At 41.5% G+C, this 16,099-nt stretch overlaps 1 protein-coding gene across 5 annotated transcripts in view; it reads right to left on the bottom strand.

The window, feature by feature from the left end:
* Positions 1-2,138: 2,138 nt before the first annotated feature.
* The window catches only part of LOC131237443 (mitochondrial pyruvate carrier 1), a 38,703-nt gene continuing 24,742 nt past the window's right edge, over positions 2,139-16,099 (bottom strand). Inside the window, exons 3-6 of one of the 5 annotated variants that reach the window (XR_009167242.1) lie at positions 15,945-15,999; positions 15,685-15,820; positions 3,925-4,081; positions 2,139-2,464 (exon numbers count right to left, since the gene is read on the bottom strand). Coding sequence is in view for 4 of the 5 variants with exons in the window: in XM_058235199.1 (XP_058091182.1) it covers positions 4,024-4,081; positions 15,685-15,820; positions 15,945-15,999 (249 nt within the window). In the remaining variant the exon portion in view is untranslated. Of the gene's footprint in view, positions 2,465-3,924; positions 4,082-4,190; positions 4,377-15,680; positions 15,821-15,944; positions 16,000-16,099 lie in introns of those variants that run through there. The other 4 variants (XM_058235199.1, XM_058235200.1, XM_058235201.1 and 1 more) reach the window with 4 other exon arrangements.

Here is a 16,099-nt window from a genome sequence, read left to right as displayed (position 1 = left end):
GGTTTGAAAATAAAATATCATATGAGGAGCGTATCAACATTCAAAAACGTACCACAATGCAGAATGTATCATTTAAAATGCAAATGCATAAGACACGTATGCATGCATGGTCCATGCATTCATTCCTGGATAGTTTCGACCGAGTTCAATATCATATAAAGAGGCTGATGGTATTGGAAATTTTCATTTCATACCAGGAATTTATCTATAAACTCAGAAAACAAGTCATTGGTTGAACCAGCCCTTGTCTTTTTATTGAAGATCCAGCCACACATTTGAAGCGAGAAAATTACTAAATAAGGGTCTTGATTCCTTGCACTGTAGCCCAAACCAATGATCATAAAATGCAGGGCACGAGTGCCACGGTTTCGTCAATGTTTCCTTGCTATTCAAATTCAATGGTATCAGCCCAATAGGAATTACTGGGTCCTGATGTACAAGTGGGCCAATCCAAACATTCAATCAGGAGACAACAAATAAAGAATTACGGGAAAGATACAGTAAAAATCCAGAAATTAAAAATAAATAAATTAATAAAGGCCACATGTTGGATGTTTAAAATAGTCAGGGCAGGCAGATTTTTGGGGCATCCCCCATCAATGATGGGGCTATAGTTGGAAGCTGGTAAAGGAGCGAGGAAGCGTTTGTTTCAAATTTTGTGCAAGTATAAATACAGGTAGGGCTGTACACGGGCAGAGTTAGCTCGGTAGCTTGCTCGACTCAACTCGAAAAAGCTCAACACAACTCGGATCAAAGCTGAGTTCGAACCAAGTCGAGCTGATTTTTGGAGCTCAAAACGAGTTCGAGCCGAGTTCGATCTTGCCCCAGCGCGACTCGACTCGACTCGAATAATGCTCGACTCAGTACAGGGTATATATACCCTTCAAAAAAAAAAAAAAAAACCCTACCCGTTTTCAAAAACCATCTCAGCCTGCCCGAACCCTAGACTTTCCTCCCTAACCCTCTCTTCCTCCCTCTCTCTCAGTCGGCTAAGCTAACATTCATCCCTCTCTCTCTCTCTACTCTCTCCCTCATCCTCCCTTACTCGCACAGCCGCACCGACGCACGGCCGTCCGATCTCCCTACTCTCTCCCTCCTCCATTACCCAGACAGCCCTCTCTACTTGTCTCTCTCCCTCCTCCTCCCTTACCCGCACCACCGCACGGCCGCCGTCCGATCTCTCTACTCTCTCCCTCCTCCCTTACCCGCACGGCCGCCGTCCGACCATTTCCCTAAACCCTAAGTCTGTCATTGCTGCCTGAACTCAACTTGAACTCGGCCGATCCGAGCACTAGCTGCTGTTCCGAGTTCAAAGGCCGAGCACGAGCTGAGACTCGAGCAGTCCAAGTCGAGCACGAGCTGGGCAAAGCTCGGCTCGGCTCGGCTCGACTCGTGTACACCTCTGAATAGAGGTGAGCACTTGACGACTCGATCCGGCTAACTTGACTCGTCCGACTCGTTCAGATCCGACTCGACCCCGAACCGAATGGGTGAGTCGGTCCGAACCAAGTAGGCTTCGCCCAATCTGAACTCAAACCAAGTCGAGTTTGAGATACCTAGTAACTCGATCCAGTTAAACCCGACTCGATCCGAAACCCAACTCTCTAACCCTACCCACCGCACCCTACCTCTACCCGATCCCAAAATCTCCCTCTCCCTCCCTCCCTCCGTCCCTCCCTCCCTCCGTCCCTCATCCTCATCTTCCAAGCCCGGCAACTACCCACCACCATCACCCTCCTCCTCCTCCTCTCTCCTCTCTCGGTCTCTCCCTCCCTCATCTCTCAATCCGACTCGGTGCCAACTCGACCCGACTCAGTACTTCTGACCAGTTCGGACTCAGTCCGGATCAGTCCAAGCCAGACCGGACTTGGATCGAGTCAGGCATGCTGAACTCGGTATTGAGTCGGATCAAGTTCGGGTCAGGCCTATTTCAAAACCAGATCGAGTCAAGTCAGCCCTAACTCGGTCCAACTCAACTCAATGCCCAGCTCTAAGTATAAATAGTTATCAAACGCAAGCGCAAGCGACCATTCTATAGCTCAATTTGAAGCAAGAGCAGCAGATGGGTAGAAGGTTCATGCAACTTGGGGCCCATTCAGTTCATGGACTGGATAGAAACTGGGTGCATTGGGACACCATTCAACTCAAGATGCATCAAAGCCTCATAAATCCTCATCAGCGTTTCCATAAACCAATGACAAGCAAGCATGAAGTCAACATGATTCAAAGATGTCGCATGTTTCAACTTTCAAATAAAGAAGAAAAAAAAAAAAGAGGAATGAAATTAGAGCACACTGGAATGGAGAGGTTTACAGACATATAATGCTATCCATATGATATGGAGCGCGACCCTTGTGATTTATTGAAACGCAGCGTGGTTTATTGAAATGCAACGTGAGCGTTACTTCTGAGGAGGATATCCACAAGTTACTGCTTTTCAATTTCCTCTTTCTTCTGCAAGTACCTGTTAAAAATGTGCCAAGTATCGAAAGCTTGTCATTCCAACAACATATATAAAGATATTATCAGAAGAGTTGTGATAAACGCACCCATGTGCAATAAAGCTCATGTACACGCCACACATATGCCCGCATGGCACATAGGTACAAGATCCAATCCATCCATCAGGTTGGTCCAACCTTTTGCATGTTTTTCCAAATATAAATATGGTCCACTCACCATGTGGAACCCTAATATTGGAAACAGTGGATGGGTTAGCAAACTTCAGCCCAGTTTTTCAGAGTCATGTTTTTCAAACTGTGGCCCATGTGACCATTGGATCTACCTGATTCTTGAGGTAGGCCATCAATATAGTAGTGCCTTTCAGATGGATGGATTGGATATCGGACCTATCATGCCCAAGCTGGCACGTGTGCCGTATAAATGAGCTTCATTGACAAGCATCTGGGCTTAGCAAAAATCCTATCAGAAGATCCTAACATTTAGAATGTTAGGTGACCTGGTAGAGACAGTGTACTGTGTGTGAGTGATCCAGGGCTCAATCCCTGGTAGTGACCTTCAAAAAAAATATTCAAAAACAATCTCATCATCTACTTGTTTGGCTCAAATTTAGTCATGCCTGTTGTGCATGTGTGCCGGGCATGCCTTGGTTTTAGACAATAGAGAGCCTTCAGACCTCCAATTCCATGCTAAGCAGATTCATAAAAACTTACAGCTCTACTCATTCTCAGTCACTAGATACAATTCATGTACATATAGAATTTGGTCATGTCCACTTTTTTAGACATCTCGTTGCAATTTGGAGCATGGTTTTAAATATCATCAGATATGACTTGGCATTGCCTGTGTCATATTGGTTTTGATCAGAACCAGTCCGATTTGAGCCACCAATACTGAATTGCACAACTCACTGTAAATCGCAAGAACAACATTTCCAAACCTATGAAATCACGATCTGAACCCATTTTTGGGGTTTCCCTCCCTCCATTAAATAACTAAAAACATCTTTTTTCAAAAAAGTAGATTTTTTTTCATTTTGTAATAATTGTTTCTCCATTATGTTCTCTATCTTATAAATGTATTTATAATTTAGGGTTTGGAGCTGAATAAAATCTTTCTCACCGATCCAAAGGAATGTCTTGATATAATCGAGTACAAATGATATTTCATTTTGACACACAAAAAGTTGGATTGATTTCTATATTGGAAAAATGCTGCATGGATAAATTTGATGATGTTGGATGATTGCGTGGGAAGAAAGTTGGGGAGATAGACACAGATAAATCTAATCATCGTCAAAAGCGTGATTTCTATAATAATCACAAGTTTTAAAGATCATCTCCCACACATTTAAGGCGAGACACAAGGTTGCGCAAATGTGCTGACAGAGATCAAACGCAGTTAAGAATGAGAAAACGCAATGGTAACTTGAGTAGGTATGGGGGGAGGGTAGCTTCCACTAACCAAGCGCCACAATGGGGGAAATTAGCACTAGATTATATGGTGGAGATGTTCCATATTTGAGAAAAATCACCATGAGAATTCCAAGTCAGACTCTCTTCCTCAGATTGCAACAGTAACTGGAGCACATTCTCTCATCCATCCGAAGCCACAAAACCAGCTGAAGTCCGAAAGGTTGGAGAAGTTAGTTGTCATCCACTACAATCCAGATTACGGAACAGAAATTGACCAAGATTAGCGGATAAGAAGTGCAAGTTTTATGATCCAAATACTTTGGATTATATATTTGGGTAATAATGATCCATAATGTGAACGACTCATCAAAAGAGAACAGCCCGCTCTAACCAATTTTAGCTTTGTCAGCAACACAGACATCAACTTATATGACATAGATATACCAACTTCTGCGTCGCAGCAAAGGCAGCACCCACATGGAGAAGAGTCAATTGCAGCTTCTGCTTCACAATCACAGCCACAGTCAGTTGATGATTACAACAACACGCAAGCACAGACATAGGCTGCTAGAAACAGTAGAGCTACTCATACCGATTCTAGTGATGATGGTAGTGAGACTGGTAGCACTAGTCAAGATGGCGACAGCCATATATATGGTATAAAATAGGATGAGAATAGTGAAGAGGGTAGACTAGTGCAGATGAGGATGTTAATGAAGATGAATATTCCAACCCCAGCCCAAATAGACATGGCAGCTGTACACCCATGGGATCGAGACCGCCAGCTGATCAGATGGCATATGGGCATTGGATCCCCATCCTAGTCATGGACGGGTGTGGAGGAGCTTATGGCCACGAAGGCCTTATCGATATAGAGCATCCTCAAGAGCAATGTCACCAATACCAGCAGTCTGGGAAAAGTTCAGTATGGATATGGAATCTTTACCATGAGCAAGGCCAGCAGCAATATCATCCAGCATGGAGCAGAAGCCTATCTCAAGTCTCATCTCAATGTGGAGATGGAAATAAAAACGGTTAGACTAATATGATCTTTGGAAACAGATGCGAGGATAGTATCCTTAATTCCTTATCCATATCATAGAGATGGTTTTCAACCAGTACGCAACTCTTTTTTCGATCGGTTGACATAATGACTACACCGTTAAAGAAATACTATCTAATTTCGCTCAAGTTGTCTATAAAGTTTGATTCATGTCATCATGTTAGCCTCAGGTTGTGTATGTGGTGAATCTATGTTTTGTAAATCATACCACTTACAGTTCCATGTAGTGGCTAACTACTGTAGATTCATGTTTAAGTTTGTTTAGGGTGTGCTCGGCTGCATCAAGTTTTGTTAAATACCATGAAATGTTGCACCAAACTAGACAAAACTAATAATAAAATATCATGATATCTGATGCAACCAACTGGACCTTTATGTGTGTTTTTATTGCATTTTAGTTTTTTCCAAAAATAAATAAATAAATAAATTCTCATATTACTTTTTAATATTTTTTTAATAAATTTTATTTTTTCTAATTTTTCATTTTTTATCATATTTAATTTTGTTTTCATGTCATCCAGATGACTCATCCTCACAACTTGGTATGTTACCCATACAAATCGCATTCTGAAACCGGTATTTAAGACTTTGATCATGAGTGCAGACTTCAATATCAATTCTAACGAAACAGCAATTTAGCTTGTCAACTTTATTAGACTAATTGCCATTCAATTCGATAGAGCACCCAAACAAACCCAAAATGTCTAGTACTCATTCCTATTTTCAACACCTCTTACCCTTTATTTTCTTTTCCAAAAAAATTAATTAAAAATTTAAACATAGGCACTTAAGTCGTATCTAACTTGCAAGTCGACCTGGCCCAATTGACACCTGACACTGAGCTTCCAATCTTTGCTTTCGTTGCTAGCACCATGGGTAGGATTTTTCTTTCTTCTTTTTTCTTGAGATGATTTGCAGCTTTCTAATAAGCAGAAACAGAGATTGCAGGATCGAGTCAACAAAACATTGCAAAATAGGCAAGCAACTCTTTACAGCTAGATTCTTAACATTGGACGAAAATGAAATGTTTAGTCCAAAATCATGCAATGACAGTCTCCAAGGCTCTGTGGCCTCCAACAGGATCAACAAGCGCTCAAAAAGCATCTAGCTGCATACATACACCATCCCTCAGGCCTCAACATCCGCTTCTACCATATCCAATGCCTAGATCGGTCCAGAATAAGCTATTCTAAACCTGCCGTCTCCATCCCACACTACCTCACATAAATTAGCTTTAAGGTATTCAAAAACAGTAGCATAACAGCCATAATAGACGTTACAGAAAAAATGGACCGTTACAGGGCCAATACAGGTTTTTTTTTTCAAATGGCCATACAGTATTGTAACAGTGGTTGCCATTACCGCTACCATTCTTGAATACCTTGATCAGCTTGCTCCTAGGATCAAGAAGAAAAACCATCTATTCTCATTTTCTATTATCCGAACACAGCAGATGATGGGCAACCTCCATTCTTAAAACCTTCATTTCTGTCAATAATGTAGACAGCTAGTCTTGAACCATCTCGACAGCCTTCGTCCACTTAAACTTTATGCAACTCAAAGCCCAGCTAAGCATCAGTCCCCTAGTCTTCTCGATCAGTGCAGATAAGAGGCAGGAAATATGATGGAAGATCCTATCATCTCTTTCTTTCAAGATTCCCTACAAAATTCTGAAAAAGGGCCAATGTCTTAACCGCTTTTTTCCTTTCTAGTAAAGTTGAAGTCCTTCAGACATGGGGCCACCTTCATGGCAGCCCTCTCCTTTCCTCTTCCATTTTTCTCCCTTTTACTAGTCTTCTTGTAGTTTCAGTAAATACATACTAGTAACGACTTGGGAAGCATAATGTGCTTTTTAGTGATCCAGTAGATTATTGAAGAAAAAGATATTCTTACCACATGTGTACCCATGCCAACGTGATACACGTGTAAGATCCATGACCACCTCATGAGTGTGCTTACTAGATTTTTGGACCAGGCATCTTAAGAGTGGATTCCGCTTCTAGATGAGTGCCACCAAATCCTATAGAACAACTATGCTCTAGTGTGCAAGAAAAATGTTCCTTAGCATAAAAGAAATACCGTAAGCATTCCTCTTTCATGCACAAGCTTTCTACACTGACACATTCTACATGTGCACCTGCACATTTTGAGGTGCCCCACTAGTTTCTACTAAAGGGACCTTCTCCCCAGCTACGAAGCAGGTTGGGCACCGAGCCTTGCCAAACCCATGAAACATTGAATATCGTGAAAAATTCAAACCACAGGCTTCGAGCCAGCAAAAAATTTAGAAACAGGCAATCAACAGTATCTTCATCTTGTACTGAAATAACTATTAGGAGGCCACTGCTGTCTCTTTTGCAAATTATCAAGTGTTATTATTCCATCTGCTATTGCAATCCAACAAAATGCCGCCATTATCAGAGTCAGAGGCACAGTCACCTTCCAAACAGCCACACGAGGGGGGCACTCTGCTCCATCCGTGAAATCCTCAAAAAAGGGTTTTACCATGGAAAGGGATTCTCCCGTTCAAAAATACGCATTACCTGTTAGAAGAAGACAAGATGCCATGGATAGGAATTCTCCCCTCACATTATCCATAGATTAGCCACGACAAGTGCTCCCAAACTTCCTTTTACCATGCCTTCATACCAGGAAAAGATGGTGCTATTCATTTCTCTAAGATACCATCTTTTTTACTTTTTCTTTTCCTTTTTTTTTTTTTATTGTTGAAAATAATGAAATTTTATTAGAAACAAAATCCAAAGAGGAACTCTAAGACAGAATACAACCATGAGGACCAGACCATGGAAGGAAACATACACTCGACAAGGGATTTTATACAGGAAGCCTAGCCCAATACATCAAACTTAGCCCCTTCTAAAGACCTCCACCACTGACCCACTCCTATCTTGGAAGCACCAATTATTCCTCTCCCCCCACAAAGCCCAGATTCCTACCAGAAGAACTAATGTCCAAATCACAATTCCCTTTTCCCTATCCCACTAATGTGATGCAGGACATGAAATTAACCATGGAGTGCAAGAAATCAAGTTTGTGATTATGCCAATATTAAAAAATCACAAAATTCCACATCCTATATACTATCAAACATTCAAGAAGGGGAATCTATGGGGGTCCAAGCCTACACAACCATTAGGGCTGGATTAAATAAAATTATAAGCCAAACAAACCCAAAGGAGTGTAAGAATCACCCATTCTTGCATAGGATTGTTCCCGACTCGAGAGATTCACTAAGTTTCAATTTAGGGGAAAATCTAAGGTCTAAAAATTGGAAAATTTTGAGATTTGGGACCCTTTTGGGTTATGGATTTCGGATTATGAGGTTTTCTAGATGACAGTTAGGGATCGATCAAAGTATTCGAGGGTACAGGGACTGATTTAGCAATTTCAAGATTTAACAATTCCGTTGTACCACATGTTGATCATGCTTGGGAGTGAATATTAGGGATAGATCTAAGGGGGTTTAGGTAGAGGATTAATGGGGGATCCTATGGGGAGGTTTTAAGCTATAAATAAAAAAAATTAAAAAAATAAAAAAAGAGAGGAAAAAGAGGACCTGGGATGGGCCACACACGCTGGGCAGTAGATTGGCCTGCATGCACGTGTGTGACTAGACGTCCGTACGTGTGTGGGGCCCATAAAATCGGGAAAGGACTCCTAGGTTAGGATCAGCCAGGGGTGGGTTGTTTTCGTACCAAAAATTACTTCGATCCGGCACATGGTTTGTGCATAGTACTCTGCCGAAGTTTCAGCCCCGTAGATACGCCAGAATCTGAAAACCTTCTTGTGCATCGCTATAGGAGAGGATTTTAATGCGAAAATTGGTGAATCTGAAGGTGGATGGGGTATTGAGGATGATGGATGAGATGCGGAAGAAGATGGTGCTGATTTGGAGCAGGTGTGGCTTCGCACCACAGTAGTTAACCCTTCGATGAAGGGAGGGCTTCACACCCAATTTGATCCTTCAATTCAATGTGAAAGAGAGGAAGAAACGCAGGATTTTTTTATTCATAATATCATGAGAGTCCATACATGGGATTGCTTTATTTATAAGAAAACCTAAAATCCAAAAAGACAAAACTACCTTTGCGCCATGTGCGCACAGTAATACCAAAACTAAAATAAATAAAATAACTAATCTAAGCAATCAAAGCCGTTCATGATATTTCTACTAATAAAAATAATCAAAACTCAAAATCCTAAATCATCTAAAGTAGTGGGCCATGATCATGAGATCCGATGGTAGGATCTATGTGATGAACAGGTCCACTCCAATTCTCCATAATGCAGCCCCCCTACTTATGGGGTCTTCCAAAGATGCCGTCATCGATCCAAATCGAAAGTAGGGCTCACCTCCTCCTCAAATACATGCGTAGAGGGGGTGTGTGCATGATGTCTCCATCATGATGCCACACTAGAAGAAGACCTTCAATAGATCCCGGCATCACCCACAATATATTGAAAGCTTTAAGGAAATCCACCCGCACCTCTTTAGCAAAAGAGTAGTGGATAAATAGAGATGGCCATTCGACTCCGCATCATGCATGCACATCATGTAGATATTGGGGATCACCATCTTCCTCTTTTGAAGATTAACAATAGTGAGCACCTTTTTCCTACCCACCAAGCAAGCAAAAGGCTGTCACCTTAGGGGGCACCACAATGCGAAACTTGAGAAGAAAGACCACGACATTTCTCAAAGCAATGCCCTTGAAGAAGCCTATGTTAGGACCGAACAAACCGAAAATCGACCCCGATGATTCCTCATTCCACATCAACGCGTCTCTCACATCCAAAGAAGGCTAATAATGTTGAAGCCATACCAAAAGCCGAATAAACTCACCCGCTTCCTCATCCAACAAGTTCCTCCGACATGGGGGTGGCTAAACACTTTGTTAGCGAGCACGCGAAGCATCTAGCAAGGGGAAATTCACTTCCAAACATAATCTAACTAGCCTCGGAAACTCAACACTGAGCATCGATCCACACGTTCTCCCAAAAATGGATCCTCTTACCATCCCCTAAGGGCCTGTTTGGCTGGGCGTATTGGATGGGATTGGAAGGGATTAGGGTGGATAGGTTTTTTTAATCCAGCAGCGTCCGTATTGAGGTATGTTTGGGGGGCGCAATAGTGAAGAAGGATGGGATTAAAAGGTGGATTCAGATGGATTCCGTGCTGGATTTGGGATTTCCTTGCTGAATTTCTCGTGGGATTGGTGGTATTTCTCGCGGAGACGCGCACCTGTTTCCTGGCTGATGATATAAAAGCCATGTGGAGCCCACTGTGTATATGTATGTAAATCCACTCCGTCTATCAAGTGCAAACCCGCATTTAAACTATAAATACTAAATATAGATCTGATCAAAGGTTCCTATTGGTCACACCAATGAGAACGATTCTGGTGTATCATATGGGATATGTTGCAATCCCATGCCCATCCAAACACAACAGGGGCTGGATAGGGCAAATCCCGTCTGCCCGTCCAAACATCCCAGCAGGTAACTCACTGGATATAGCAATCCACTGACGCAGTCAGTAATTTCTCGAAAAAGGTGCAATCCACCGTAATACAACCCAATCCCATGGGATTTGCCTGTCCAAACACACCCTAATGTGAACCCAATACCCTCAAACTTGGTTGCCAACCTAGCAACTGCCTCCCACAGCATTGAAGCCCTATATAAAGATGAATTTTTTGTCCACCATCCCCCCTCCTTAACCCCATATTTTGGGGCAATCACTTCTTTTCATAATCTACCATCTTCTATACTGATTACCGAACCCCCATAGCCACTCACCTAATAATGCAAGATTATTGTGCTCCCATTTCCTTACACCTGCTCCCCCTGCCTCACATGATTTACACACCTTTTCCCAATTTAGCAAATGAAATTTTGATTTTTCCTCTATGCTTTGTCATATATATATATATATATATATATATATATATATATATATATATATATATATATATATGACAAGGCATAGAGGAAGTTATATGCGAGCCTTCATATAAGCCATGAGATGAGGAGAACGGCTAGGATTCGACAGAGAGTCTTCATAAAAAATGACTCTCCTACACTCACACATAGATTAGCTATTGCCACATTGAGTCGCAAGTAACGTCACCAAGTTCTGTGGGCCCACCTTGATGTATTTTTTGTATCCACACCGCCCGTTCATTTTTAGAGATCATTTTAGGACATGAGAAAAGGAATGAGCAAATTGAAAGGTGGAGTGGACCCCACCATAGAAAATAATAGGGAGAGAGACGCCCACCATTAAAACTTTCCCAAGGTCCGTTGTGATGTTTATTTAAGATTCAACTTGTTCATAAGTTAACATAGACATTAAAGAAGGGAAAACACTAGTATCACCTTGATCAAAAACTTGTGGCCCTTGAAAGTTTTTAATGGTGAGTGTCACTCACTCCACTATTTTCTATGGTGGGGTCCACTCAAGCTTTGGATCTAATTCATTCTTTGGCTCATGCCATAAAATGATCTCTACAAATGGATGGACGGTGTGGATATGACAAATACATCATGATCTCTCCATTCTCTGTCAGATCCAGGAAACAGGTGCTACCCATTCCCGGATCTCACAACCACTACTGGGTCTCACCTGATCCGCTCCCAATTTTAATCAAAACGGATTGGCTACTCCCCCCAATGCTGGTGGTCGATGCTCTGTGGGCCCCACCATGATGTATGTGTTTCATCCATGTCGTCCATCTATTTTTCTAGATTATTTTAGGGTATGAGACGAAAAATGAGATATATCACAATCTCAAGTGGATCACATTATAGGAAACAGTGTTGAATGAGCGTGGACCATTAAAAACGTTTTGGGACCATAAAAGTTTTGGATCAAGCTAATCTTTGTTTTTTTACCTTCATCTAGGTCTGTATGACCTAATCAACAGATTGGATGTCAAATAAACTGTACAGTGGGCCTCAGGAAGATTTTAATGGTGGATATCCAATCACTATTGTTTTCCTATGGTGTGGTCCACCTGAGATTTATATCCCTCTCATTTTTTTGATCAAGCCTTAAAATGATCTTTAAAAATGGAAGAACAGCATGGATGAAATACATACGTCATGGTGGAGCCCACATAGCATCGAACACCAGCCACCAGGCTAGTGGCAAGGAGTAGTCAATCCGTTTCCGATTTTTACGGCGACGCATATTTCCTGCAAAAGCCTTCTGCACAAAGTTTCTGCACTGGGAACCCGGGTGGTGCCACTTTGATGTTTGTGAGAAATCCTCTCCGTCCATCCGTTTTGTGAGTTCAATTTAGGACATGATATCAAAAATGAACAGTATCCAAAGCTCAAGTGTGACGTACTAAAGGAAAATGTGAATAGTGAAATTCCTACCGTTGAAACCCGCTTGGGTTCAACGGTGATGTTTACATGCCATCTATACCATTAATAACATCATTCCTACTGGGATGAACTGAAAACACAAATATTAGCATGATTCAAAACTTTTGTGGCCCACGATTATTTCAATTGTGGACGTTCAATTATCACATTTTCGACCCACTTGAGCATTTGATATGGTTATTTTTTGCATCATGTCCTAAAATAAACTCACAAAAAGGATGGACGGGGAGGATTTCTCAACAAACATCAAAGTGGCCCCACCTGGGTTCCCAGCGAAAGAACTTGTCTTTCGCAGGAAATCCGCATCCTGCCGCAATGGGTTAGGTGCCATGCGAACAAAAGCGGATTGCGTACTGCCTCGCCTGGACAGAATCGGTCCAGTCAGGTGCTCTGTGCAGCCCACTGTAATGTATGGGTCTTATCCACGCCGTTCATCCAATTTTTTTCGATAATTTTAATTCAGATTTTCAAAAATTAGAAAGCTCCAAATCTCAAGTAGACCACACAGTGGAGATTGAACGCTCACCATTAAAAAATTCTTGAGGGTTGCAGAAGTTTTAGATCAACCATACATTTGTGCTTTTCCTTAGTATAGGTTTATGTGACCTTATGAGCAGATTGGATGGCAAATAAACATCAAGGTGGGCCTTAGGAAGGTTTCAACATTGGCCGTCATTACCACCACTGCTTCCTGTGGTACGGTCCACTTGAGCCTTTTATCTGTTTTATTTTCGAGGGCAAAGCCTAAACTTATCTGGAAAAATGGATGCACGGTGTGGATAAAACCCATACAACACGATGAGGCCCACAGAGCCCACCGTACAACACGGTTGGATTATGTAATTGCACGTGGGTGGCGACCTGCTTTGTGATGTGGTGTCGATACCACGAGAGTGGATTACCTGTTCCCCGGCCCTTACCTTGTGGGCCTAACCACCATGTATGTGTTGTATCCACACCGTCCATCCATTTGTAGATATCATTTTATGGCATTAACCGAAGAATCAGATCCAAAGCTCGAGTGGACCCCCACCACAGAAAACAATGGAGAGAGTGACGCTCACCATTAAAAACTTTTATGGGCTACAAAAGTTTTCGATCAAGCTGATACTAGTGTTTTCCCTTCTTTAATGTCTATGTTAACTTATGAACAGGTTGGATCTTAAATAAACATCACAGCGAACCTTAAGAAGGTTTTGACAGTAGGCGTCTCTCTCCCTACTGTTTTCTGTGGTGGGGTCCACTCCAGCTTTTGATCTGCTTATTCTTTTTCTCATGTCCTAAAATGATCTCTAAAAATGAATAGGCGGTGTGGATACAACAAATACATCAAGGTGGGCCCATAGAACTTGGTGACATTACTTCAAGTCCGCAACTCAACTTGGCAGTAGCTAATCTCTGCGTGAGCGTAGCAGAGTCATTTTCTACGAGGACTCTCTGGTTGAATCCCAGCCATTCTCCTCATCTCATGGCTTATATGAAGGCTCGCATGTAACTTCCTTGCGGTACGGTGCGCAAGAGAGTTACATATATATATATATAGCCCCCAATCTCTCCAACCTTTCCATAATAGACTTCGGAGTTCGGACACTTAAAGAGAGACATGAAGTGGAGCGACAAATTCAACAAGACAACCTTGATAAGCGCTATCTACCTACAAATGAGAGATGTTGACTGTTATATTGCCTCTGCTGGGAAAGTAGAGTGGAATGTGGAGTGTAGGAGGAACCTTCAAGACTGGGAGATACAGGAGTATGCGGATCTTCTCGATTGCATATATAAATCTTCGCCAAACCCCTTAATCGAAGACAAGCTGATTTGGAGGATGGACAAATCCAGTAAGTTCTTGGTTAAATCATTCTATAATCAGCTGGATAGTTCGGCTACAAATGATGATCTCTTGTGTAAGCATATCTGGAAGTACTCGGCTCCGCCCAAGATAGCTGTTTTTGGTTGGCTGGTTGGTAAGAAGAGGATTTTGATGGTGGATAATCTGAGGAAAAAGGGGATGTGTTTTAGTTAATATGTCTTTGCTGTATGAAGAATGAAGAATCAGTCGATCACCTTCTAGTGCATTGCCCCTTCATTACCTCAATCTGGTCTGAATTTTGCTATCGTTTCAACATCAGTTGGTGCATTCCAGAATTGGTGGACAATCTCTTCATGGCTTGGCATGGGTCAGCATAGGCAAACATAGGTCTCAGTTATGGAGAATGGCAATCCTCACAGTTTGGTGGTCAGTTTGGGAAGAAAGAAATGGAAGATGCTTCAGGGATATTTCTAATACTGCTCACGTTGTTTCCTCTAAAGCTAAGCGATTAATTTTAGAATGGGCTGTTCATGTAGATTTTATGAAGGGTTATGACCTTCTTTTTCTTGGAGTTTAGTATCGTCTGCTCCCTCAACAGACCTTCTATTCTCTTCCCTGTTATTTTCTTTTTGGTTTTAATATAATTCGCGTGATCTTTCAAAAAAAAAAACAACCTTGTCCCACAGAAGCTTCACCAGCTTGCCAATGCATAAAGGGAAGCCAAGATATGTTGATGGAAAAGACAACAAGCAGTTATGATAGAAAGAGCATAAAATATAAATATGCAATCTGTGGTAAATAGATCAGAACCAAAAGCAAAGTCAGAGAAAGTTTCCTTCAAATTGTTAGCAGATGCCAAATCACAGTTTACATTGACGAACATCCTTACCATTGTTGTCATGTGTGACTGCAGTAACCGCATATGCACATATCCATATGCAGATTGCATATGCGATCTAGCACATATGTGATCATGGCATGCGCGAAAATATGAGATCACATATGCGATGTATGCGATCGCATATTGGCCAACAGTCGGCACATTTTTTTGCAAAAAAAAAAAAAAAAAACAACTTTTTGCCTATAAAGAGGCTTCCAAACGTCCCCCATTTGCAATATGCTCACTCCAAAACTCTCTTACTCTCTTCTTCTCATACATTTCTTAATTCCAAGTGGTCTTAATCTCTCTCTCTCTCTTACATTTCCTACTTCCAAGTGGTCTTAATTTCTCTCTCTCCTACATTCCCTCTCTTGGAAGTTGGAAGATCAAGATTCAAGCACTTCATGTCTAATTCATTGTTTAATTGATTTTTTTCTCTCAAATATATTTTAAATATGTAAAATTAGTTATCTATTAACTTAGGAAAGTTACCCTTAATTTCCTATATTTTTTACAATTTTTTTGAATTTTTCAATTTTTTTTAAATTTTTCTAAAAAATAAAATAAAATATGTAGTTGCATATGCGATTGTGCCATCACACATGCGCATAGGCATATGCGATTCGACAACATTGATCCTTACCCCTGAGCCTTTGCCCAGCGTGACAGCTGATAGAGTTGCACCGTTTCATTAGACACGTGGCACGCTAGAAGCAGATAATTGCGTGGCTGAACCATCCATGCAAACCTCATGAAAAGTCCTGAATAAACACACATTGCTGCACCACCAATTTTTAACGTGAAATTCAGTCTCCATTCATCAAAGAGAGAAGTAGCCTAGCCCATATGTTTTATATATATAGGATAAAGGGGTTCATATTTTTGCAATGCAGATATTTTAACCTGCAGTCATATTGCCAGATATCTGCTCAGGTGGCTTTTGGGTGTCCACCAATCCCTGTACAAGCATACCACTTATAGTTTTATAAACGGAAAACATTGCCCATAAGCTACAAAAATAACGCAGCACTAGAGCTATTAAAATGTTGAAATGTCAC

Source organism: Magnolia sinica, chromosome 2, assembly GCF_029962835.1.
Source record: "Magnolia sinica isolate HGM2019 chromosome 2, MsV1, whole genome shotgun sequence".
Lineage (NCBI taxonomy): Eukaryota > Viridiplantae > Streptophyta > Magnoliopsida > Magnoliales > Magnoliaceae > Magnolia > Magnolia sinica.
Note: the sequence above shows the minus strand (reverse complement) of the source record. Positions and strands in the feature narration are given on the sequence as shown.